The following is a 25845-nucleotide window of genomic DNA, read 5'->3' as shown; positions in this document are numbered from 1 at the left end:
CGCAACTTCCTTTTCTGTCTGTGAGACCCTCACATCCCACTGGGGTTGGGGAAGGGGAAGATGGGTCTCCAGGCCCCTTTTCCTGTGTGGCCATGAAAATCTGGACACCAGAGCTGTGCCCTGGGGCGCCGGCCGCGGAGGCCATCAACAAGGGAGAACTTAGCCCCCACCCCCCCGTAGACAGCCTCAGGGTACACCGGCTCCATCCAAGAGCTGCTCAGGAAGTGCAGGGACCTGGGCCTCCCTAGGGACTTGCATCTGGGGGGCAGTTCCTTGGATGGGCCTGGGCATCTGCATTTTTGATGGCGCGCATCTCCTCAGCTCCGGCAAGCCCCTCAACCCACAGCGTCCCTGGAGAGGCGCCCTGGCTGCCACCGCAGAGCGGCCGGCTGGGACGCGACTTACCATCTGTTTCTCTCCTTCTCGCCCTTGGAGAGGCCCCTGGGGCTTCATGGAGATCGTGAGTGCGTTAAAGGGGACACTGGCAGCCAGGGGACAGTGTCCTCAATGAGTCAGACTGGAAAATCAGACTAGAATTCGCCCCGAGGCTCTGGAGTTGGTGGGGGCAGAGGACAGGGCGTGTATTTGCCATAGAGACTGCTGGAGACAGCTCCTCCGAGGGGATGGGTCACAAGAGTGCCGTGGTCAGGGTTGGTGATGGCCTCTTGGGGCCCACACCCTAGCCCGGCGGTGGTTTAGCGAACGCGAGTGGGAAGGCTGTGCGTGCTAATTTAGAGCACTCGTTCTATTCCAGACTCTGTAGGAAACATTCCACAGGAAATGTCGCATGCCATTCCCACCCGCTGACATGGGTGCTACCGCATCTCCACTTCAGAGGATAAAGTGAGGCGCAGAGAGGTGGAGTAACTTGCCCCACCTGGTAGCAGGCAGAGCCGGAATTTGAGCCCAGGATCCTTGACGCTCTAAACCGCCGGCTGCCTGCTTTGATGGAGGACAGCCCCTAACAGGGAAGGGGGATGAAAGCCAGAGCGGCTGAGTCAAAAGGCGTTTACATCAACTCGAGGCCACCGCTGATCTACATGGACAGAAGCGTGCCTCGAGCCCTGAGCCCTGCTTCCATGGTGGGATTCCCTGCAGATGCCTGCGGGGGTGGCATTCTTTGCACCTTGCTTAATCCATGCAAATTCAACTCCACAAGCCTGATTTTCAATCACAGCCTTGATCTCTCACCGCCTCGAAGGGAAAGTGGATAAAGCTTTCTGACGTGCAATCAGAGTGCCAATGACTTCAACAAACATAGAGGTGCCCCTGGACTCCGTCTTTGCTCTGGAGTCAGGTGGGGTCAGCTGAGCCCGTCAGATCCGCAGGGCCTGCCAGGCTCTTCCCGCCCTGTCCCGTTCCTCTCTCCTGTCTCTCACAGGCATTCCCCCGCGAAACCTCTTACCTTCCTAACTCCGTCTCAGCCTGGAGAACCCGGGGAACACGTCCGCCTCTGAGAGCACGCAGTTGGTGGCCTTCCGGCTCCTCTACCATGCAAATGGGTTTTGCCTTTGCTGATGCTGCTGGAGGTGCAGCCTGCCTGCTGGCCGTGCAGGGTCCAGGGAAGCACAGCCAGGCACAGGGCGGGAGGAGGGGCCAGGGCAGCCACACCAAAGCCCCCAGGTGTGTGTGCTTTTCCCTTGAAGCAGCTTATCTGCCCTAGGGGAACCCAGCAGACCTGGAGAGAGGCAGGAAGAAGTGCCGGTTCCGTCTGGACCCCTGAAACAGACTGGCTGACATCCCGAACTGCCCAGCCTTCGGGCGCTGCTGCTAACGCGCGCCTTTCCCATCTCCCTGCAGCCCAGGTACACCAGACGTGCAAGATTCAATGTGCCATGAAAGACACCGGTGATGTCCCCAGAGGGGCAACTGTCACTCACTAGGCCCCAGGGAGGGGAAACTGACCCAGGATGGGCTCCGTCACTGGGAAAGGAACAGGCCACCTCACTTCTCTAAGCATCTGCAAAATGAGCGTAAGGGCTCTACCTCCCAGACCTGAAATCAGACTCGGCAGCCCCCTGCCTTGCCCAGCAAATGGTGCCCCTTCCCCACAAGTCCTTGAACCTGACACCGGTCCCATCGCTTCCTTGCCAGAGTGGGAACGAGACCTGGGGCCTGGGTAGCACCCACACTGTGCCTGGCCCTGCCGGGAGCAGGTCGTGTATTTAATCTGCTTCATCTTCACGGTGGCCCTGCAGGGGTGGGGAGAATCCTGGGGAGGAAGCACGTGCCCGCCGGCCTCCCTCCAGAGGAAGTGACCGTGTGAGGACAGCTGGTGGCTTCCAGACCACTGAGTCCACTTGGCTTTCGAGAGAATCTGTAAACAACGACTCAGTTTCCTTTGACGGCCCTCCTTAGCCTCTCAAGGACAGAATGGCCAGAGAGCATTTCCACCAGCGCCAGCTCCCCAGATTTGCAGATGAGCCACTGCCGCCAGCCACCTGCAGCATCTCCTCCCTCCCCACCTCTGCCTTGTCCCCTGCCTCTGGCCACTATCTGATTCCCATGCACGTGAGCAAACAGTGGCTATGTAAACAAATAAACAAAACAAAACAAATTAAAAAACCAATAGCTTTTGGGAAGCAGTCACTCCTTTCAGCAATATCACCACCCCATTCAACAGACGTGGAAACCGAGGCATGGCGGGGCTGAAGGACAGGGCCAGGCATGCTGCCCTTGTGTCGTGCTGATCTCCGAGCCCCCTTCCCCCTCACATCATGGGGTCTCGTCCCCGACCCCTCCCAGGGGCAGGGGGCTCTGTCCTGACCTCTCTGCTGGGCCAGCCCCTGGTCCCACACTGGTCTCCCAGGTCTAATTCTCCCTCATAATCCATCAGCGCCCTTGCAAGACAAAAACTGCCCCGATTTCAGAAAACCGGCAAATTACCTTACTGAGCAACAGCTCACCACTGCAGACACTCCTGGGCCCCCACAGGGACTCATGCACCCCAGACACTCCTGGGCCCCCTCAGGGACTCATGCACCCCAGACACTCCTGGGCCCCCTCAGGGACTCACGTCCAGCCCATGGTGGTGGGCTCCGGAGGGTCCCTGGCTGGGCCTCCCCTCCCAGCCTTTGCCCACACAGGTTTTCTCCTCTCAGCCTACTCCCTCCCTAGACCTGCCTCCTCCAGGGAGCCACCCTGACTGCTCCAGTTTATCTGTGTCATCCCAGGAAGCCTTCTCCAGAGCTAGCCCCAGAGTCTTCGGGACCAGTCCGTTCCTGCCCTGTGGGCAGCAGCTCTTCAGGCGAGTGGCCAGGCCTCCTTCTACAGAGACTTTTGTGCCCATACTGGAGACCTCCTGGTTAGATGGAAGCGAAGGAGCCAGGTTCTAGGTGAGGGCCCAGCTCCAACCTTGGGCACCGGCCTTGCCATCATAGTAGGGGTTGCCAACCACCCCCACCAGAAACCCCTGGGACGATTGTTGAAAACACAGACTCCAGGGCCAACCACAGACCTAGAGCATCAGACCATCTAACTGGACCCAGGAATACATATTTTAACCAACGTCCCCAGGTCCTAAGACATGGTGACATTTGCAGAGCTCTTTCTGGCTTTCTATGGAGAACTAGCCACTTGCAGCGTCTGTTCACAACACACTTGCCAGGGAGGTTCAGAGTCAAAGGCAGGGTCAGGAGTGGAAAGACAAGGGCTCCGCCCCCAGGGTGCTGTCAGGTTTGAGACAAGGCTTGCAGGGTTATCAGAGACCCAGAGGGGAGAGAAGATGGGCCAGGGTAGTGTGTTTTTTGAGGAACCCTAGCTGGGTTTTGTAGTGTGTATAGGGGTTTTCCAGGGAGATGGGGGTCAGGGGACAGCGTGAGTCACCATTTTAGATGGAGCAGTGAAAAAGCCACACAAGACAGGGGTGGGATGATGGCTTTGGGGGTAGGTGAGATGAGGGCTTTGGGGTAGGTGGATGACGGCTTTGGGGGTAGGTGAGATGAGGGCTTTGGGGGTAGGTGGGATGACGGCTTTGGGGGTAGGTGGGATGACGGCTTTGGGGGTCGGTGGATGAGGGCTTTGGGGGTAGGTGGGATGACGGCTTTGGGGGTAGGTGGATGATGGCTTTGGGGGTAGGTGGGATGAGGGCTTTGAGGTCGGTGGATGATGGCTTTGGGGGTAGGTGGGATGAGGGCTTTGGGGTCGGTGGATGATGGCTTTGGGGGTAGGCGGGATGACGGCTTTGGGGGTAGGCGGGATGACGGCTTTGGGGGTCGGTGGGATGAGGGCTTTGGGGGTAGGTGGGATGAGGGCTTTGGGGGTAGGTGGGATGAGGGCTTTGGGGGTAGGTGGGATGAGGGCTTTGGGGGTAGGTGGGATGACGGCTTTGGGGGTAGGTGGGATGAGGGCTTTGGGGGTAGGTGGGATGACGGCTTTGGAGGTAGGTCTTTGAAGGTTGGGGACCACCTGGCTGTAGTTGGGAGACAGAGTGGACCCTCTAAGGGCACCAGGAGGCTGCAAGCTTTCCGTGCACCTGCAGACAACCGCCCGCCTGAGTTGGGTCTGGTCCCTGGTCCTCAGAGAAGACACATTGTGGTGCCCAGTGGTACCAGTTCAGACGCACAGAGATGGGGGCTGGCGGTGATGGCCGTGAGGGCTGAGCCCTGTGGTCCACCCCCATCTCTCTGGTCTAACTGTGGCTGAACAAGTTACTGTGGGATCCTGGGCAGCACTGGTACGAGCGGGCAACCCCTGGCGGCTGGCGTGACCAATACCCCGACCCAGCCTGGGTTCCAGGTGGGGGCCGCTCTGTGCCCTGGGTGGAGGGCAGGCCCGCCTGGGACAGGGCTCTTTGCCAGCCCCACACTGCCATCTGCCTGCCGGCCTCAGAACTACAGCCTGGCGCCAGGCTCAGCCTTGTCTGGATGCATCAGGGCCTGGCACGCAGATGAGAAACCAAGGCCCAGAGAGCACCCAAAGCTTCCCCAAGTTCACACAGATTGCAGCTACCAAGCTGGAAGCCAGGCCTGCGCAGGCCCAAAGCCTCAGCTTATTTTTACCCTGGGCACAGTACTCAGGGTAACACAGAGAGCCAGCGAGGCTGAGCAGAGCCCCTGAGGATGCAAAGGTCTCTCTGAACCCTCTCCTCCCAGGTACCCCCCAGGGGAGGCAGGACCCTGGGCAAGCCTAGGCCCTGGAGGCTTGGGGTCCCCTAGGAAGGTCGGGACAGGAGGTGGCAATTTCTGCTTCCAGCGGACCCTGGTTCTCCCCTCCATTGCTCCCTAGTCCTGCGGGGCTGCTGTTTACAGTGCTGGACGTGGGGTTGGTCAGACACCAGCACAGGGCCAGGGACCCTCGATCTTGGCCATCCTTGCTGGCAAAGCCCCATCAGAGTTCCCAAGCCTGGCTCCTATCTGTGTGGGCACCATTCCTTTGTCCCTGCTTACCAGTTGCTGGGCCAGGATGGGTCCCCTTTGGGGATTTGGGACTGCCTGTTTCTGGGTGAACCGAGGCCAGCACCCCAGACTGCCTGAGCCTGAAGTCTGAGGGGTGGGGACAGGCGGAATTCCAGGACCCTGGGCCATGCTTAGCATGGTTCAGAAGCACCTCTGAAGGAAGAGCAGAAAGAGAATGCCCTGCTTTGCAGATTACAGAGGGTCCACATCCCACCCCCTCTGCACTCCCACAGGTTTTAGAGCCTGGGAAGCTGGGTCTGCCCTGGGAACCCACCTAGAACGACTCAGCCTTTGCAGGGCAGGCGTTCTCCGGCTGCCAACTGTTATACGTCTGGTGGGTCTTGGGTGGAGTGGGACACTGGCTGGGGGTCCTCAGCCCACAGTGGCTCCAGGAATGCCATCGGGCAGAGCTGACCTCATAGCTCTACCAATAGGAAAAGTTCTCTGACCTCTGCTCTGGGATGGGGTCGGGCCTGAGGCCACTCTCAGGCCAGCATTGTCCCTATTAGCTTGGGGACAATAAGGAGGCTAAGAGGTTGTGATAGGGCTGCCCAGATGGAAGCCCTGTGGGGAGGCTTCAACCCAGCCTGGACAAGCAGGGGAAGCTCCAGGGTGAGGGTGGGCTTCCTCCCGCTACAGAAGCAGGCAGTGGCACTGCAGGGAGCCCCAGTGCCCTCCCCATGCCAGGGCACCTGCAGCCATACCTAGGGGCCAGTGGACAAATGAAGTCTCCCTGACACCTTTCCAGCTCCGCCACCCAGTCTGGCTCTGGGGACTGAGACTACATACAAAACTGGGCACCAGGTGGGGTGTCAGGCTTTGGGAGAGTGTGGACCAGCAGCCATGCTGCTGAAGCTAACAGAGGAAAAGGGCAAGAAAGCGAGGGGGAGGGCCAGGCTACTGGCACCAAGGGACAAGGCCAACAGTGACCAGGGTCCATGGCAAAGAACTGTGGCCACTACCAGGCTCCACTCTGCTCCAGAAGGGATGCCACAGGCACAGGACAGGGCACACCCAAGACGTGGTACACCCGAACCCAAGAGGCAGGTGGGCAGCGGTCTCTGCCCAAACTGGCAGGGGTTGCTCTCTCTCCTGCCAGTATTGAAAACACACTGGGACATCCCCTATCATGAGCTCTGTGGGCAGGGATGACATTAAAAAGACTCCAAGTAGGAACTGATGGCCATCCTGGACTCCACTGGTGTGAATACTAGATACCTTCACTATGAGTGTGAATACCCAACACCCTCACCCTGGGTATATTTGATACTCTTGCTGTAAGTGTGAACATGACACCCTCACCATGGTGTGAACATTTGACACCATGAGTGTGAACATCTGACACTCACCATAGTGTGAACATGACACGAGTGTGAACATCTGACACCCTCACCATGGTGTGAACATCTGACACCATGAGTGTGAACATCTGACACCCTCACCGTGGTGTGAATACCTGACACCATGAATGTGAACATGTGACACCATGGTGTGAACATCTGACACGTGTGAACATCTGACACCATGGTGTGCATATGACACGAGTGTGAACATCTGACACTCATGGGTGTGACTTGACACCCTTGCCATGCCGTGAATACCTGACACCTTCTCACCATGAGTGTGAACATATGACACCCTCACCATGCGTGTGAATACCTTGACGCCCTCACCATGGTGTGAACCACCTGACACATGGGTGTAAATATCTGACATCCTCTCACCATGAATGTGAACATGACACCCTCACCATGGTGTGAATACCTGACACATGGGTGTGAACATCTCACACCCTCTCACCATGAGTGTGAATACTTGACACCTTCACCATGGATGTGACTATTTGATGTCCTGATGGTGATGTCCTTAGGAGGGGTATAAATATTCACTTGCAGAAAGGCCCAGTCCCTGGCGACTCCGGGGACGTGGCCTTGGCCCTCCAGGGTTGTACCCCCATCCCCTAAACCCTAGCTGTCTGGCCTACTGGCTGCCCAGTCTGAGGTAGAGAAGAAATCTTTGTAACTCGAGTATAATTCGCTTTTTAATTAGAATGACGTGTGTAAATGACAGAATACCACCACCCTGCGCAGATGGCGGCCACAGAATACGCATCGAATGCATTCTGCCCAAGAAAGGGAGGGAGGGAGGACACAGGAGGACGTGAGCCGGCAGTCCCCGCCCCCTTGGTCCTGCGAGTGATGGGGTCACCGACTGTCGGCCCGCACACGCCTCTTGAACGGTAAGCAGAGATCAAAAGCACAGCAGCAGTAATACTGGGTAAGTCCTTCCTTGCGTAAAACATCTGAATTAATTCGTTGAAGGTATCAAAAATATACCCTGTAAACCAATACATCATTTACATCTGCCTTTCCTTCCCACCGCTGCGGCAACGATGTGTGAAAAGAAGTCCAGTCCTTGCAGCAGCCGTTCGCCCCAGGCCGCACCCGGCCCTTCTATCCGCCCACCTGGCCTGACTTGGTTTCCAGCGATCTCGTTGGCTGGGGCAGCCTGTGGGGACCGGAACGAGCGCACTGGGGACTGGACAGGGCCTGCGTCCATCTGTCCAGAGCACTAAGCGGGATGGGAGGCGGAGGGAGGGCACAGGGGCTGTGAGCTCAGCTTAGACTTTGGTTCCAAATGCATTCGGGGGAGGCAGTGGCATGGAGGTGCATGGTCGTCCTGCTTTGGGTCCCTGGCCGCCCCGGCCGCCTGCGTGTGGCTGCCACACGCCTGCTGTGCCCCCTCCCCGGTCCCCTCCCCTCCCTTCTCGAGCACCAGGTAAACATCCCCTGAGTAAGGTCACTGCACAGGGCCAGCCCGGGGCGGGAGTCTTAGTTAAGGCTTCAGACAGGCAAGGATGCCGGCTCTGGACGGACAGATGGACAGAGGCGCAGGCAGACTCAGGGGCTCCTTCCTCGGTGGGGGGAGTCGGCAGCCGCCCCACTCCTGCCGGGCTGTTCCAGTGGCTCGCTGGGACCCGACACTGCCCGTCCCCCCGTTCGGAGTCACTCGCTGTCTGAGAGTGTCTCGTACTGCGAGCAGAGCAGTGGCTTGGGCTCCTCATCCCAGGCGTGGTGGGGGCCAGCGAGGGACCCGCTGCCCGAGGGGAGGCCTGGCGGGGGTGGGGAGGCCATGACACCCGCCTGCAGCCGCATGATCAGGGGGTTGTAGGGGAACGGCGTGGAACCTGCGTGGAGAAGCGAGATGTGTGAGCTGGACACCTGCCCACCACGCTGGGAACCGGGCCCTCGGCGTTTCTGTCCAACAGTGCTCCCAGCCCTTCCTAACTGCGAAACGGCTCTCTTCGCCTCTTACTTCCGTCCCCGTTCGCACCCTGCCATCTTTGGCCTGGACTGTAGCGGTAGCGTCCTCACTGTCCCTCTGGTCTGTTCTCCCAGGGACCTTCTGACCCTAAGTTAGATCAGCGCTTCCCTTCCGAAAGCCCTCCAGGGCTCCTCACTACGCATCAGAGAGTCCAGGACCCCCTGCACGGCCCACCAGGCCCGGGTGATCCGGCCCGCCCTAGTCACACCCTTTTCCTCTGCCCGCGGCCCTGGAGGAAGCCTCCTGACCGTGAGCCGGGCTCGGCTGCCCAGGCCCCCGGACCTCGCTTCCGCAGACCAGGCCTGTGAGCTGGGCACTGAGAAAGCACTGGGCATTCAGTGCCCTGGTGGGATTCGCAGCCTGGTGTGGGGGAGCTTGGAGAGCCCAGCCCTGCCCCCACCTGGTGCCCACCTGCGGACGAGGGCCGGTCCTCCCACACGCGGTTGGTGAGCGGCGTCCGGCGGTTGCAGTCTCCCTCCGAGTGCACTGAGGAGACGGAGGGTGGCCGGTCCCCAGATGCCAGGCCAGGGGCTGGGGACTTGGCTTTTCGGCTGCTGGGTCTGCCGGAGACCTTGGCCTTCCCGCCACTGCCTGCAGGGGACAAGATGGGAATGGACGGGGTGAGGTCCTGCCACGGGCCCTCCAAAGAGGGAGGGAGAGCAGCGACACGAACCCCTCCTCCCTGCCGCCCACCCCAGCTGGGAAGCCAGGGTTGACCAGATGGCCAGACCCAGCTATGAGCCTGGAATGTGGAGACCAGTTTCTGCTGGGAGGGGTAATCGCTACAGTCTGCTGTTTGCAGTACCCGCCCCGCCATGGGCTGTCATCAGCGCCCCCAGCCCCGGGGCTGCAACCCTGAGTGTGAAGTCTGGGCCTCCGGTTTGACTCTGAGCGTGGCCCCAGGACTATGCCAAGGCCAGGCAGGCTCCAGGCCCCGAGCAGAGAAGTCAGGACCCTGGAGGCCAGGCCTGACCCCTGCAGAGGCTCCAGAAGCTTTTTGGGGCCCCAGTGTCAAGTCTGGACAGCTGCACCCAGATCTCTTTCCTCCACTCCCTGCTCCTGTAGAGGGTACTGATGGGGACTCAGGCAGATGGGGGGCTCCCTGACTCCCAGGGCTGACGCAGACCCTGGGCTCCTCCCTGCCAGGCTAAGGGCCAGCTGTGGACACACAGTAGGCCTGGCAGATGCTGCGCACAGGCCTGGCTGCCATCCTGTCCACACAGTGGGGGTGGGCCTTCACTCCAGCCCGGTCTCCCCAAGGAGATGGCCGGGCCAGGAGGCCGGGTCCCCGCAGGAAGGAAGGCAGGAGGGCTGGGGGCAGATGGCAGTGTGAGTGTCCGAGGCAGGCGGCAGCACCTCGGGCCTAGTGGGCAGGGGGCCGGGGCTGGGGGAGAGGGTGCAGACACTCGGGGGTTCTCAGCCCAGCTTCAGATTAGCAAACTCCAGAATGAGGTCAAACAGGCACAAAAATAAAGTCACAAGCTCCAAAGCTCGAGGAGGGGGTTGTCAGAGGAGTGAGGAGGAGTGAGGATTAATCACACTGGGGGTGGGGACAGACGGGGGAGGGGACAGACGGGGGAGGGGCAGGGGTGGCCTGCAGACCTGGCGAGGTGAGTGTGTGGTCACTCCGTCCGTCAGCAGCGGTTATGGGCATAGCAGCAGGCAGGCTGGCACTGGCATTCAGAGGGTTAAAAGCATTGGCGCTGAGCGGCGGGGACTCTTCCCACTGGTCATATTTACCCATGAGTGCCTTTCTAATTATGGCCTCCAGCCCCATGTTGGTGCTGGCATGTTCCTGCACCGCCTGGCTTCTATAGGTCATAAGGCCTGGGAGAGAGACAGACAGACGGACAGACACACGGGGGCCGGGGAGGGGGAGCCAGAGGGGTGACGGAGAGAGAGAAGGGAGAGAGAGGGAAGGAGGAGGAGGAGAGAGAAATACACAGTGAGCACATTTTGGCAAAGCAACACCTTTATTTCCCTGCCCCTCCCCACCCTTTTTTTCCAGCTGGGTGGAGATGAAATGGGGGAGGCTGGTTCTTTCTCCCTGGGGCCCCGGAAGCTCTTGGGCGCTGCAAGTGAGGTGGGGTGGGCGAGGTTAGATGCCCCTTCCTGCCCCTAACCTCATTCCTAGTCTGTCCTCTGGGAAACCGTGAGCCCCCTCTGCACCCCTAATCCTAGCTGGGGCTGTTTTTTCTTTTTCCTTTTTAATCCCAAGTGGCCTTCATGGAGAGGGTGAGAGATTGGAGGGCTGTCCTGTTTGGGGAATGGAAAACCAGAGCTGGGGGCTGGCGGGGAGCTGGGGAAGGGTCTGAGAGAGACGGTGACCAGATGGTCCTCCTGCTGCCCTGCCTCCAGCTGTGCAGTTTGGGTGTGTGGCCCCCTGCTTCCCCGCCAAGCTGGGCTACTGTCCTCCCTCCGCCTCTCCCCACCCAGGAGCCGTGAGGAGAAAGAGGTGCAGAGGGACGATGAGGGCGGGGTCGTAGCCATGCAGTTACGGTACGTGCAGGGAGAGGGCAGACGGAGACACAATCATGGCACCAGCCCTGGTCCGGTCCCAGCTGGCCCAGCCACCCCATCCCAAGGACAAAGTGGTCGAATCAACAAACCAGTCCCACGTGGATGCTTCTGGAACACCCCCGACAATTCCAGGAAACCTCCCTTTCTGTTTACCAGTTTTCTTTCTCTTTTTTCTTTCTTGTGAACCACGTGGACTGGGGGGGAGGTGTGCAAACCCCCCATAGGTGCTGACTTTTCAGAATTTTTGTTTGTTAAACCAGACTTTGCTTTCAAAAGCCCCCAGTGCACCCCTATCCCACCCTGCCTACCACGGGGCAGGATTTTCATGGGTGTTTAAACTTCTGCTCTGAGTGAATCATACATATACAAAGTGGTCAAAGATTCTTTCTGACCGCTCGCTCCTTTGTAAACAAAACTGAGGCTTCTGTGAGGTTGCAGGTGACGCAGACGCTTGAAAATCACGTTTCTGCAGCAGCTGCTGGCTGCCTGCGCTTTCTTTTCCTTTTGGTTTCAAATGTGTTCGCAGCCAGGGACACTCGCACCTTTTCTGCAGTCTTGGCCACATTTCTGAAGCACTGTAAAACAACAGCCATGTGCGTGAAGAAAAAGCAACACTTCCGACAGGGCTGAGTGCTGAAATCATAGCAGCATGACCGAGCCTTCTATCCAAGGCCACGAGTCTGTGACCTGATGGAGGTGGCTCCGGGCTTAACTGTCTCCATTTATAAAGGTGAAGCCTGACACAGGCTGAGCGGCGAAGACTGGAGCCTGGAAAATTTCTTTTTGTGTACAAAAACTGCATAAAAAGAAAAATCAGGCTGTGCACAGTGGCTCACGCCTGTAATCCCAGCACTTTGGGAGGCCTAGGTAGGTGGATCACCTGAGGTCAGGAGTTCGAGACCAGCCTGGGCAACACGGTGAAACCCTGTCTCTACTAAAAATACAAAAATTAGCCAGGCGTGGTGCCGGGTGTCCGTAATCCCAGTTACTCGGGAGGCTGAGGTGGAAGAATTGCTTGAACCCAGGAGGCAGAGGCTGCCGTGAGCCGAGAGTGCAGCAGTGCACTCCAGCCTGAGCAACAGAGTAAGACTCTGTCAAAAAAAAAAAAAAAAAAAAAGTTCAGCCGAGGCAGGAGAATTGCTTGAAGACAGGAGCTCAAGACTAGCTGGGCCACATATCGAGAGCCTGTCTCTACAAAAAAATAAAAAACTAGTCGGGGGCAGTGGCGCACGCCTGTAGTCCCAGCTGCTCAGGAGGCTGAGGTAAGAGGATGGTCTAAGCCTGGGAGGCTGAGGCTGCAGTAAGCTATGATCATGTCACTGCCCTCTGGCCTGGGTGACAGAGAAAGACTGTGTCTTAAAAAAATAAATAAAAAATATTTAAATATAAGCGTTAGCATCGATCTTCATTGTACAATGCCACGAAGTTTCACATACAGATACACCTGTGTGTCTAGCACCTACTTCAAGACTCAGAACATCCCAGAAACATTCATTTCTAACCCTCTTGTTGTTTCGACCAAATTGCCTCCTTCCCACTGCCTGAGGTGTCTATAGTCACTGGGCGGATAGACATGTCCTACTTGGGACTCCCATTTGGAGGCCTCGACGACCCCCTGATAATATCTGAATGACGGTCCTTTGCACACCATTCCCAGGGCTCAAGACCCAGGAATGTCCCCCACGGAAGATCAGCAAACCTCCCCTACCTCCATCCTGGCCTCTACTTCCACCAGAGGAACGGAGGACAACCAGGCACCCACACAGAGGCAGCCAACCCCGGAACTGCCTCGGCCCCACCGGGCCAGGCCTGCCCATGGGGAGAGGCCCCTGGAGGCCACGCCCCAGACTCGCTGATGGAATACACAGTGGGGCCCCCCTAGAGGATGGGGCTCCAGCCCCAAGGACCCCTAAGTCCAAAACATCATAGAAGTCTTAAGTTTCAACTTAAAAGAGAGTGTCAGTTTCATACCTATCTCTGCCATGCACCTGCATTTGATCTCGAAAAAAAAGCTAAGGCCTCCCAGTTCCCTGGCTGGAATTAAGGAATTAAGCTCTGGCTGTAACGGACGCCCAGTGAACTCGGAGGCTCGTGCTCTGAGCTCAGACCCACTCCTCGTCCAGATACACACATCTCCAGCTGTGACTGATCGAGGTGAGTTTCCAGTTGGTGAGGGTGCATCTGATATTAACCACCCGAGGGTATCTGAACTCCAGAGGCTCCCTGCACAGCGAGGGTCCTTTCCACGAGGGGAACAAGCCTCACCTGCCTGTTGGGTCCCTCTGAATCCTACTATGGGGTTAGTTCATCCCAGAATGAGGGGTACACTTGGACTAGCAAAGGTTCCTCGTCCCTTCATGAGAGCTGGAGCGGGGCGGGGAGGGAGCGCAGGGGACCTGGGCGGCTGCAGAGCAAGGGCTAGACGGGTTACCTGGTCCGGTGATGGCAGGCATGTTGAAGATCTCTGTCCCAGGCTGGCCGATATCTGGAAGCGGGGTGACAAAGCGGGTGAGGTCCCCAGGGCTCTGGGAATCACCTGCCCCACCAGTCCTCTGTGTGGTCCAGGCCAGGTGCGCCAGCATCACCTGGGGAATCTTGTTCATCGCAGGTTCTGATGTAGCAGGCCTGGGACAGGGCCAAGGGTCTGTATTTCCTTTTTTTTGAGATGGAATATCACTCTGTGGCCCAGGCTGGAGTGCAGTGGTGTGAACTTGGCTCACTGCAACCTCTGACTCCCAGGTTCAAGTGATTCTCCTGCCTCAGCCTCCTTAGTAGCTGGGATTATAGGCTCGTGTCACCAAGCCTGGCTAATTTTTGTATTTTTAGTATAAAAATACATGGGGTTTCACCATGTTGGCCAGGCTGGTCTCAAACTCCTGACCTCAAGTGATCCACCCACCTTGGCCTGCCAAAGTGCTGGGATTACAGGCGTGAGCCCCAGTGCCTGGCCAAGGGTCTGCATTTCTAACCAGTACCCTGGGGATGCCAATGCTACGGGTCCCTGAACCGACCACACGTACAAGGCCCTGGAGTTCCTAGGTCAGAGATTTTTGTTGTGGTTTTTTGTTTTTTGAGACAATGTCTTGCTGTTGCCCAGGCTGGAGTGCAGTGGTGTGACGACAGCTCACTGCAGCCTTGACCTCCCAGGCTCAAGCAATCCTCCCCACTCAGCCTCCCCAGTAGCTGGGACTATAGGTGTGTGCCTGATTCTTAAAATTTCTGTAGAGATGGGGTCTTGCTATATTGCCCAGACTGGTCTTGAATTCCTGGCCTCAAGCAATCCTCCCACCTCATCCTCCCAAAGTGCTGGGCCTGTAGGCATGAGCCACCGCGCCCGGCAAGCCAGTGACCATCTGCACTGCTGCTGCTCCAGCGCCAGGAAGGGAAAATCATCTGTGATTTGCCTGAACTCCCCTGGCAGATGAGGCTTCCTGGGGTTGGAGACTGTGACAGATTCTTTATTTGCCCACCCACTCACGTATTCCCTGGTGGATCTGCTAAGTGCCAGGCACTGTGCTACTGACTGGGAGGCAGACTGGGGCGTTCATACCCAGCAACCATGTCAATGGGTGCAAAGCCACACAGTCGCTGGGTATGGGAGGTGGCCGGCCCGTGTGGGGGAAGGATCCGACCCCTGGTTCCCGTATTCATGTGGGTATTCACTGGGTGCCTACCATGTGCTGGTGCTATTCTTCTGTGCCAGGAAGCTCCTATGGAAAGCCCAGCGATCAACAAACTGCCCTGGGCCTCCCCAGATGTGAGGTGAAGGGCCGGGGCGGGCATGGAAGGCGGTCAGCAGGACCACTTAGCTTTCAAAAGTGCCCTGTGGGTTTCTGCCACTGGGTGGCTCTAGCCCCCGCACCGGCAGGCCACCTGCCCACCCGTGGCCCTGTGCTTCCCGGGAGACTGCAGGCCCCTTACTGTATTCGGGCTCGTTCCGATTGTGGGTGTTCAGCTTCTTGTTGATCTCCTGCTTCTTGGACTTGACCATGGCGGAGTTGCTCTCGGTCAGCTTGCTGAAGAAGGCTGGCGGCTGGCCAGTGTTGCCTGGAGATTTGGAGCCCATCCTGCTGTGAGGATCAGACACCTCATATCAGCTCACTTGCATGCCTTTCATGACGGGGAACTCACCACCTGAGATGCCTTAGACATTTGGAACCAAGCTTCACCCGCCCCCATGCCTACATCTCCTGTCTCGTAGAAGACCAAGGCTTCTGGAAATTCCTTTGCAGTTCACCCATCCTGGGGCTCGAGGTGTCTCGGGAGACGCCTGGCTGCGTGGTGGTCTGCCTCTGACCACCTGCTCCAACCTGATCCTCTGAAGAGAGCCTCAAGGACTGAAAGTGGGTTCTGACCACGCCCTTCCCCAAGGCCAGTGCGCCCAGCTTTCTTCTCAGCCCCCGCCTCACTCATCACCCGCAGTCTGGTCTAGCACACCTAGCTCATTCTTTCTTAGAGGTTCAACGTGGGCCGCAAGGCACGGAGAGCCACCACTGAGGTCTCTGCAGGGAGGGTGGGCGTGTATCGCACCCCCAAGTTGGTAAAGCTTACTTAGTGGGCTTGACGTTGCCCAGTTGAGCCGTGGACCCTTGTCACTTTCCACACGGCACTGCGGTGGACTGGGGCCAAGGATGGGCAAGGAGCTGATACACGAGCATCCCGGGGGCAGCACACGTGCCCACAAAAGTACCTGGGCTCCGTGTGCTCCCCATCCCGGTACAGCAGTGGGTACACAGCGCTCCGGGAGTGCCCTGGCTCCGTCATGCCCTCCGGTGGGGACACAGGTTCAATACCGTCCTCGCCGCCACCCAAGACCGACGTCTTGCTTGGTTCTGGAGACCTGGACGGAGAAAGGGCCCCGCATGTGGTGAGAAGTCTCCCTCCTGAGGGGACGCACCCCTCCCAGCCCGCCTCCACTCTAAACCAGGGCTCAGCACGCTTTTCCTGTCCGTGGCCAAATCAGAAATGTTTTAGGCATTTTTGACCACAAGTAATCTCTGGCATGTATTGTTACTACTTTTATTTTTTTTAAACAACCCTTAAAAAATGTAAAATCATCTTTTTAGTTCATGAATTATACAAAAACAGGCCATGGGCTGGATCTGGGCCATGGGACATAGTTTATTGACCCCTGCTCTGAGTTCTGGTTGTACCTCGGTGCCAGCCACACCACTGTCCCCCAAAGATGTCCTCCCACACACATCACGTCCCCCTTGCCTACCAAACTGCCTCCTTCACCCTGGAGCTCAGGGCCCTCTCTTCGCCTCCTTTTGGCCCCCAGATGCTCCAGGGTTCACCAGGGTGGGAGTGTGTGTGAGCATGTGCAGGGCTGTGCATGTGCATGCATCAATGGGTATGCATGTGTGCAATGATTGTGTGCGTGTGTGCATGTGCACTGATGGGTGCGTGTGCATGTGTGCCTGCGTGTGTTGAAAGGCTGCATTGATGAGTGTGACTGCATGTGTGTGCACTGATAGGTGTGTGCGTGCATGTGTGTGCATGTTGAAAGGCTGCATTGAGTGTGACTATGCATGTGTGTGCACTGATAGGTGTCTGTGCATGTATGCATTGATGGTATGTGTGCATGTGCATGTGTGTGCATTGGGTGTGTGTGCATGTGCACGTGTGTGCACTGATGGGTGTGTGTGCATGCATGTGTGTGCGTGTGTTGAAAGGCTGCATTGATGTGACTATGCATGTGTGTGCACTGATAGGTGTGTATGTGCATGTGTGCGTGTGTGCACTGACGGGTGCGTGTGCATGTGTGCGTGTGTGTTGAAAGGCTGCATTGATGAGTGACCGTGCATGTGTGTGCAGATAGGTGTGCGTGTGCATGTGTATGCTGAAAGGCTGCATTGTGTGACTGCATGTGTGCACTGATGTGTGTGCATGTGTGCATTGATAGGTGTGCATGTGCATTGATGGGTGTGTGTGCATGTGTGTGCGTGCTGAAAGGCTGCATTGTGGCTGCATGTGTGCACTGATAGGTGTGTGTGTGCATGTGTGTGCACTGATGGGTGAGTGTGCATGCGTGTGTGCGTGTGTGTTGAAAGGCTGCACTGATGTGACTATGCATGTGTGTGCACTGATAGGTGTGTGTGTGCATGTGTGCATTGATGGGTGTTTGTGTATGTGCATGTGTGTGCACTGATGGGTGCATGTGCATGTGTGTGTGCGTGTGTTGAAAGGCAGCTCTCTAAACAGTCCTGGATCCCATCTACCTCTGCCACCTTCTGACTGTGTCCCTGTGGGCAAGTGACTTTACTTCTCCAGGCCTTGGTTTCTTCATCTGTGAAATGGGGAGAATGTTGCTCATGCCTCCTGGGGGGCTGTGTGTAAAGGGTACACGTTGGTGCCCGGAACCCACTGAGCACTGCGTGTACTTTGATCAGCTTTCATTTATTATGAATCCACTCTGTGACCTCCTCATCTCCCAGAGCCTCTGTTTCTTGCCTGTGCAATGGCACCAGGTGGCTCTCGCATGCAGCTCAGCTGGTACCTCACTCCGAGGCAGGCAGCTGACGAAGGCCTCCCACCGGTTGACCAGCAAGCGGCATCCCCACCCCTCACTCACCTCTTGCCTCCTTCGCTGTGGGGGGAGCCATGGGCTGGGGCACCATGGTCCGGGGGTGGGAGGTAGAGGTCACTGGGTGGGCGGCGGAGGTCCAGGACGGGGCAGCTGGCCCCGGGGAAGGAGTACAGGGGGGCGGGCAGGGGTGTGCTGAGCTGCTGTGGGTGGTGCCGGGTATAGTCCTGCGTGATGACCTCCTGTAGGCAAGTTGGGGGCCCAGGGTCAGGCAGTTCCCTCCTGCCGGAACCTTCTGGGTGGGGGAAGGGGCCAGATGGAGCTCGGGGTGAAACCCTGGCTGGGGTCGGCTTCCTGGGCGACTATGGACCTGCCCACCACCCTCTGGGCCTCCATGTTCCTGTGTGCATGGGAGTGAGACTGTGGTCAGCAGTCCCAAGCTGGTAGTCAGCAGATGGCTGATGTGACTGGCCCACGACACTGAGAAACCCAGGTCACCAGGACACCTCATCACCTGTGAAGATGCTGTCGGCTTGCATCGCAGGCCCCCCATGGGTGAGGAGGCGCAGACAGCGCGGGTGCTTGGGGCTTCGGGATCTCACCTTACCCACACCCCGGATCCCCCAGCTTCCCCGCCAGGACAGAGGGGCTGTGAGCTTCCCCATCCCCTCTCTAGGCCTGGTGCCCCAGGTGCAAAGGTGACAAAGAGGGGCAGAGAATGCATAATTACACTGATGTGCTGGGCCAGGGTGACCACCCGCTGGTGACCTTTGACCCCTGGGGCAGTCTGGAGCAGTGGGCTGGATGAGGGCTGGCTCTCGGGCAGCGGCCGCAGGTGTGGGAGGTGGGTGGCCTCCCCGCCGAGCTTCAAGGGGCCTGCGGGCAGAGCAGAGCCGGTCAGGGGGTGTCTGCTGGCCCCAGGGCTGCTGGGCCCAAATCCCAGCCCTGCGCCTTTGAGCCTCGTGACCCGGCCAATTCCTGGGCCTTTCGGCACCTCTGTTTGCCCATCTGCATGCTGGGGCCAGAGGGTTCCCGTCTCGAATGGCTTCAGGGCCAGGTGCTGGCTGGGGCGTACCTGGCTGCTTGGGCCGCAGCTCCCCTTCCAGGTGGCTCTTGTCAAGCTCCTCCAGGTGCTTGGGGAGCCCCTTGTCGTGGGTCAGGCTGGGCGAGCTCACGGGGCTGACGGGCTCTACCCCATCGGGGCTGTAGCTGCTGCCGTGGTAACCTGGGGCAGGCGGGGTGCAGAGTCAGGCACTGGGCCCAGGGCCTTGGGATCTAAGGGGCAGGGCTGCCCTCCCAGCTGGCTGGGTCCCCTTGGGGTCAAGGGGAACCCAAGCTAGGGGTGGGGTGTGGGTACCCAGAGAGAGTAAGGCAGAGGAGGGTGTTGGGGAGAGAGAAGGAGGCCAAGAGAGGTGGAAAGAAACGCAGAGCCCAAGACAGAAACAGAGTCAGAGGGAGAGGGAGACAGAGAGAGACGAGGAGAGACGAGACGGGCTCAGGCGGTGGAGGTGGGGCAAGGCCAGCGTGAGACAGGGGCAGTGTGGGTCTGGGGAAGTAGTGTATTGAGCAGAGTGAGAAGTGGGGTGTGGCTGGGAGTGACCCTGGGTCCTGGGGACCCTGCTGGGCTATAGGCTAGGCCATCCTAGTCCAACAGAGGGGAGCTGAGAACTAGGCCAAGGCAGGGGGCTGCATGCAGAGGGCTCCCCTTGTTCTGGGGTTCACGGGCTGGGGACAGGGCATCCCTAAGATGTCCTCCCAGGAACAGGACGGAAGAGCTGGGCCTAGCTCCTCATCCACAGCGCAGGCCCCCACCCCTCCTCAGCTCCTCCTGGAACCACCTGCCTCCACTTCCCCCAAATCCAACTGCATCCAGGCAGGCGGGGAGCAGAGGCCCGAGCCCCCCCGCAGCCCCATCCCTGCTCCCCGGACACAGGCGCAAGTGGGGAGATGGGGGCGCAGTTGAAGTCAGAATCACAGATCCATTCATTAAAGAAAAAAAAGCAAAAATCAAAAAAAAAAACATGGTAAAATGATGTGCAAATGATGAGCACCCCAAACCAGAGGGGCGGGCGCGGCTGGAGTAGTCGTCAGCGCGTGCAAACCGGCGAGGACGGACGGGCTTCAAAACAAAATACCGAAACTAACAACGAAAAAAACGGGGCCAAAGTAAAAAGCAGAGATCTGAAAATATCTTTGGAGCACGAGACGGGGTGGGTGCGGGCCGGAAGTCTTACCATCGCGAGGGGAGCCGTTGGCCAGCGCACCTCCTTCTCGCGCCCCTTTATCGTGAGCAATTTGACGCATGATAATCGCGTCTATGAAGGTGGCCGCTGTCAGGGTGGTCTTACCCAGAGAACGGAGTTCCAGTTCCTGGATGGAAAAGGGTTTACTTTGAGTCTTTTCCCGGTGCGGGTCCGAGGCCGAGGCGGGCGGCGCCGGCGGGTCCGGGCTGGCGTGGTGGGGTGCGAGGCTCTTCGCGGGGGTGCGGGCGATGGTGGTGTGGCCAGAGCTGGGGCCCACGAGGGGCCGAGGCTCAGAGCCCTTGCTGGGGGAGGAGGCAGGTTCCAGCCCAGAGCGGGCTGGGGGCTTGGCAAGGAAGGCATGGCCGGTGTCTGCTCGGGGCCGCTCTGGCCGGGCGACTCGGGGGGTCTCCTTGGGCAGCAAGACAGGCTCCATGAGGGTAGGGTAGACCCCATCGAGGGTGCCGCCCAGTGGGCAGTGGGTGGCGGGTGGGAATGTGGCAGCCGGGCGAACAGGTGAGGAGGTGGAGGTGGACCTGGGGGAGGAGGAAGGCGGTCAGGCGGTGGTGGGAGCTGCTCCCTTCCTCCACCACCCTCGACGAGTCCCCACTGCCCTGGAATAACATCGACATTCCCTGCTGCTCCTGGAATGAACCTGCCCTCCTGACTGTGACCTGCCAGACCCTGTGTGGCATGGTGTTCCGTATCCCATTCATTTGCTCATTCATTCCTTGCGTTATTCCCACATTTCTGATTAGGCAAAGAGTAGGTGCCAGGCACTGTTCTAGGCACTGTGACTACAGCGGCCAACAAAACAGATGCAAGCATCTTACCCGCCAATTCAGAAGACCGTGCCAGTGCGCTAACAGACATCCAGGCCCTACAGAGCCCGGTGACTGTGCGGAAGCAGTAAACAGGGCGCCAGGAGAGAACGGCAAGGAAGCTGAGGCGGGGTCAGAGGAGTCTCAGGGAGGGAGGCATGAGGGAGCTGGACCTGCTCAGGACACCGAGGAGCTAAAGGAACACGTGAGGAGCGGGAGAGCAAGGGGAAGACCCCAGGGAGCCCCCAGGGTGGTGCTGAGAACAGAGAGAAAGCCGCTTGTTCTGAGCTCTGTGGGCGAGAAGCTGGGGCACAGCTGCCCCTGCCCAGGGCTGGGGCTGGGGCTGGAGCAGGAGCCGGCCTCTCCACCCACTCGGTCTTCTAGGAGCCCTGTTTTTCCACGGGGGTGCCCCCATCTGTCGCTAACTCTGACTCCCAGGGCCTCATTCATGAGTGGGCAGTAGGCAAGCGCTTGTTTTTTTCCATTCTGTGTAGAGCCTATGTGCTGGCACCCCGCTCCCCCAGCCAGGTGCTCGTGCTTCATGTACCTGCTGGGTCTCTGAGTCAGGGGTGACAAAGCCACCACTGCTTTTGGGAAACGATGCCATTTTTCATAGCTGGAATTGTCGGGGGAGGGTATGACTTCAGGCACCCAAGTGGGGTGTGGGGGCGTGGGTACTTTTTTGAATGAAAATTCATTTTGGAGGAGTTAAGTTGCCTCTAAATAGGTCCTGGAGGCCAGGCATGGTGGCTCATACCTGTAATTCTGGCACTTTGGGAGGCTGAGGCAGGCAGACCACTCGAGGTCAGGAGTTTGAGACCAGCCTGGCCAACACGGTGAAACCGCATTATTACTAAAAATACAGAAATTAGCTGGACATGGTGGCACGTGCCTGTAATCCCAGCTACTCGAGAGGCTTAGGCAGGAGAATTGCCTGAACCTGGGAGGCGGAAGTTGCAGTGAGCAGAGATCACACCACTGCACTCCATCGTGGGTGACAGAGCAAAACTCAGTGTTGAACAACCCCACCCCGTGGTGAGAAGCAGCTCTGCCCACAGTCTCTGGAGTGTGTGTCACCAGAGGGCACTCAGGGGCCTCTGCCAGCTCAGAGACACTTGGGACTTTGTCCAGGCAAGAAGGCGTCTCTTCCTTGCTGGCCTTGCTAAACATGGGAGACCAGGAGTCTTTCCTCACAGCCCCCACTCAGCCTCTCCCTCTCCACGGATTCTATTCTCAAACCAAACAACCTCCCCACCTCCTCATCCCACCTCCCAACCCATCGTTCATTCATTCACCTGAGCCTCCATCCACTCATCCCCCCAATTACTCATCTAACCGTCCATTCCATCATCCACCCATCCATCCACCAGCTAAGCCAGCCATCCGAGCTCTCACCCACCCACCTATCTACCTAACCACCCACCCACCCATCCATCTATCCACCCAGCTAAGCCAGCCATCTATCCTCTTACCCCCTGACCTACCCAACCTGACCATCCATCCATCCATCCACCCACCCACCCACCCATCCATCCACTCATCCATCCATCCAACCACCCATCCATCCATCCATCCAGCTAACCCAGCCATCTATCCTCTTACCCATCCACCTACCTAACCTGACCACCCACCCACCCATCCATCTATCCACCCAGCTAAGCCAGCCATCTATCCTCTTACACCCCGACCTACCTAACCTGACCATCCATCCATCCATCCACCCACCCCCCCACCCACCCATCCATCCAGCTAACCCAGCCATCTATCCTCTTACCCATCCACCTACCTAACCTGACCACCCACCCACCCATCCATCTACCCACCCAGCTAAGCCAGCCATCTATCCTCTTATACCCCGACCTACCTAACCTGACCATCCATCCATCCATCCACCCACCCACCCACCCATCCATCCACCCAACCACCCATCCATCCATCCAGCTAACCCAGCCATCTATCCTCTTACCCATCCACCTACCTAACCTGACCACCCAGCCACCCACCCAGCTAAGCCAGCTATCTATCTCTCACCTACCCACCCACCTACCTAACCTGACCATCCACTCACTCACCCACCCACCCATCCATCCATCCATCCACTCACCCACCCAGACAGCTAACCTGGCCATCTGTCCTTCTACTCATCTACCTACCTACCTACCTCACCTGACCACCTACCATCCATCCATCCATCTAGCCATATACCCAGTTAACCCAGCTACCTATCCTCTCACCCACACACCTACCTACCTAACCCTACCACCTACCCATCCATCTATCCACCTACCCAGCAAACCTAGCCATTTATCCTCCCACTGACCCACCTATCCACCTAATCCACCCAGCCAGCCATCGATCTGGCTAACCCAGCTATCTTCCCTCCCACCTACCCACATAACCCTATCACCCACCCACCCACCCACTCAGCCATCCATCTGTCTGGCTAACCCAGCCATCTTCCCTCCCACCTACCCACATAACCCTATCACCCACCCACCCACCCATCCATCCATCCGTCTGGCTAACCCAGCCATCTTCCCTCCCACCTACCCACATAACCCTGTCACCCAGCTGTCGTCCATCTACTACTCACGCATACTCTGTTCTTCTAACACCAGCCACCCATCTGACCCCCAACCCACCTCCCAAGTGCCTCCCACCAGCATCCTCCAGCCCATCCTACTACCACCCATCCTCACCCGCCCGTCCACCCGTCCCCTCCCCCGTGCCAACCTGGCCCACCTCAGGACCGTGGGCGTGCTGGGCTCCACAGCGGTGATGATGCCCTTCATGCCTGTGTTGTGCAGCACACTGGGTCTCTGCTGGAGGGCGTCCTGGGTCCGGGGGGAGATGGGCGAGTGCTGGTGGGCGTGAGAGTGAGAGGCGGGGCGGCTGCTGCTGCCCCCACCCCCGCCGCTGCTGCTGCTGCTCTGCTCTGTACCTGGTGACAGGCCGTGGCATCAGCAGGGGGAGGCCTCAGGTGGCCCACAAGGAGTACCAGGGTGGGGGCGGGGGTCTGATGCCCTACCAGGTCTCCAGATGGGCGCGTGCTCCACCGTCGTGGTGGATGTGAGGATCGACTTTTCCCGCTCCCGCTCCCGGTCCCGCTCCCGCTCAGACGAGGACGTGGTGGTAGATTTTGTCAAGTGCGTGGGACCTCCTAGGAAACCCGAAGGCCAGAAGACTCAGCTCCAGGGCCAAGAAGAGACTGGCTTTGTCTTCTGGAGTGGGGCAGAGGGCAGTGCCTCTGCCCACCCTCACCACAACTGCCTCCCACAGATGCCGGAGTCCCCACCCAGGACTGGGGGGCGGCGCTACCTGGGGAGAGCGGGGAGCTGCTGTGACGGCTGCTGAAGGGCTGGGGTGCGGTGGGGAGGTAGGCAAGGCGGTCCATGGCGGTGGCTGGGGTGCCTGGCGTTGGGGGCACCAGCACGGGCAGGTGTGGCACTTGGGATAGGTCGATGATGCCTGTGGAAGGAGGTGGGCCGGGGCTGGAGCCACAGGGAGGAGAGAGGCCAGGATGCCCACTGGCCAGATCGCCCTCCCAGAGAGCACGGCACGCACTCCCTCCTCAGCTCCCAGCCCTGGCCACGGGGCCCTTTTCTGAATGCTCAGGTCCTCTCAGTCCCACCTCCTCTTCTGCTCTCACGCCCGAGCTGCGGGGTCCCCTGCAGCTGCCATCCCTGCTTCCCTTCGCAGGCGTTATGTGCCCCTTCAGCTTCTGATGTCTACACAATCCTGTATTCAACCCTCGCTGTTCAAAATACCTAGTGTGACTTTGGCTTTTCCAACTGAGCCCCAACTAGAACTTGGTTATTCCAGAACATTCCAGGAGCACGTCTGAGGACAGCTCTTGAATGTGTGCATGCAAAGCAACCATCGGCTGTTCGTGAGGCAAAGGAACAAAACTCCAAACAGCCTCACATTCTGATCTTTCTTTAAACTCCCGAGGCCCCTGTGTCCTAAGAGTATACGCAGACTCACATATACCCACCGAGGATGCTGCCGTGCACACGCCAACCAGGTGACAACCAGTACCCATGGCACGCACGGCCCCACGCCACCCACTCAGGTCTGCACACACGAGGTGACCCACAAGGCGATCGGGTCTAGCCGCCTCGGCGAGGCCATGGGGGCACACAGGGGCACACGCATGCTGTTTGGGAATGAGGCCAAATCCAATGGAGGGGGCCCGCCCGCCCACGCACCTCGGGGGCCAGCAGCATAGTTGAGCGCCAGGGAGGACTCTCGGGGCGAGAGACCCCTCAACATGTCGGCGCGCTGGGCCATGGCGGTGGCCGCGTTGTGGTGCATCTGCTGCGAGGTGATGTAATCGTTGATGATGGTCTGCCGGTTCTCCAGCGCCGCCGTGTCGGGGTAGCCGCGGATGAGGTAGGGTGGGTACAGGTGTGGGTAGGTGGGGTTGGGGGCCAGGTGCCGGGGCAGGTAGTAGGCAGCAGCTGCGGGCAGAGTGGAGGGGGTGTGAGGTGGGCCACACCCAGGCCTCACAGCGTCTCCCCGCCTGTCTGGATGTCCCTGACTTCTACACCCGGACTGCTTCTCCTGCCTACATGTGTGGCTGCCCAAAGCACAAAACACAACTGAGCGCTGGACAGCAGGAAGGCTTCACCCCAGAACACAACGGGGTGGCTTCTACAAAGGATGCTTTTTACTTCTACAAAGGATGCTTTTTTGGGACAATCAAAGTTGTCCCAAACATAAGACATCCCAATGCAGATTAACACACCAAAGGGATGCAACTCTTTAAAAAGAAAATTTTCAGATCATGTCTATTTGAAAAATGCATATGCACGAGTCCTCATTTAATACATTTGCATTGTTAAAGGCACTGATAAGTCCTGCAGGAAAAGAAAACCACTGACATGTTTAAACCCCCATGTCCTGCAAATACTAAGAGAAATTCTGCTCCAACCTCAACTGGTCATGATTACATTGTTGGGTCTTCTAATCTCCAGCCCTCAGTTTCCCCATTCAAGGGAATCTAATAGTTGATGCCT

At 58.3% G+C, this 25845-nt stretch overlaps 1 protein-coding gene across 24 annotated transcripts in view; it reads right to left on the bottom strand.

Moving 5' to 3' along the window:
- Positions 1–7419: 7419 nt before the first annotated feature.
- The window catches only part of NCOR2 (nuclear receptor corepressor 2), a 211703-nt gene continuing 193277 nt past the window's right edge, over positions 7420–25845 (bottom strand). For 12 of the 24 annotated variants that reach the window (XM_064379585.1, XM_064379584.1, XM_064379589.1 and 9 more), the window contains 15 exons: positions 25036–25287; positions 24146–24295; positions 23856–23987; positions 23570–23768; positions 21585–21680; positions 20115–20542; positions 18842–18991; positions 18497–18642; positions 17815–18008; positions 15931–16080; positions 15162–15310; positions 13672–13725; positions 10323–10547; positions 9132–9311; positions 7420–8583 (listed from right to left, as the gene is read on the bottom strand). In XM_064379585.1, the coding sequence (XP_064235655.1) occupies positions 8402–8583; positions 9132–9311; positions 10323–10547; positions 13672–13725; positions 15162–15310; positions 15931–16080; positions 17815–18008; positions 18497–18642; positions 18842–18991; positions 20115–20542; positions 21585–21680; positions 23570–23768; positions 23856–23987; positions 24146–24295; positions 25036–25287 (2687 nt within the window). In that variant the 3' untranslated portion in view covers positions 7420–8401. Of the gene's footprint in view, positions 8584–9131; positions 9312–10322; positions 10548–13671; positions 13726–15161; positions 15311–15930; positions 16081–17814; positions 18009–18496; positions 18643–18841; positions 18992–20114; positions 20543–21584; positions 21681–23560; positions 23769–23855; positions 23988–24145; positions 24296–25035; positions 25288–25845 lie in introns of all 24 variants that reach the window. The other 12 variants (XM_064379595.1, XM_064379596.1, XM_021669990.2 and 9 more) reach the window with 5 other exon arrangements.

Source organism: Aotus nancymaae, unplaced genomic scaffold, assembly GCF_030222135.1.
Source record: "Aotus nancymaae isolate 86718 unplaced genomic scaffold, 86718_ANA_hifiasm-v0.15.2.pri h1tg000021l, whole genome shotgun sequence".
In the NCBI taxonomy this organism is placed as follows: Eukaryota; Metazoa; Chordata; class Mammalia; order Primates; family Aotidae; genus Aotus; species Aotus nancymaae.
This window is presented reverse-complemented; position numbering and strand designations above follow the sequence as displayed.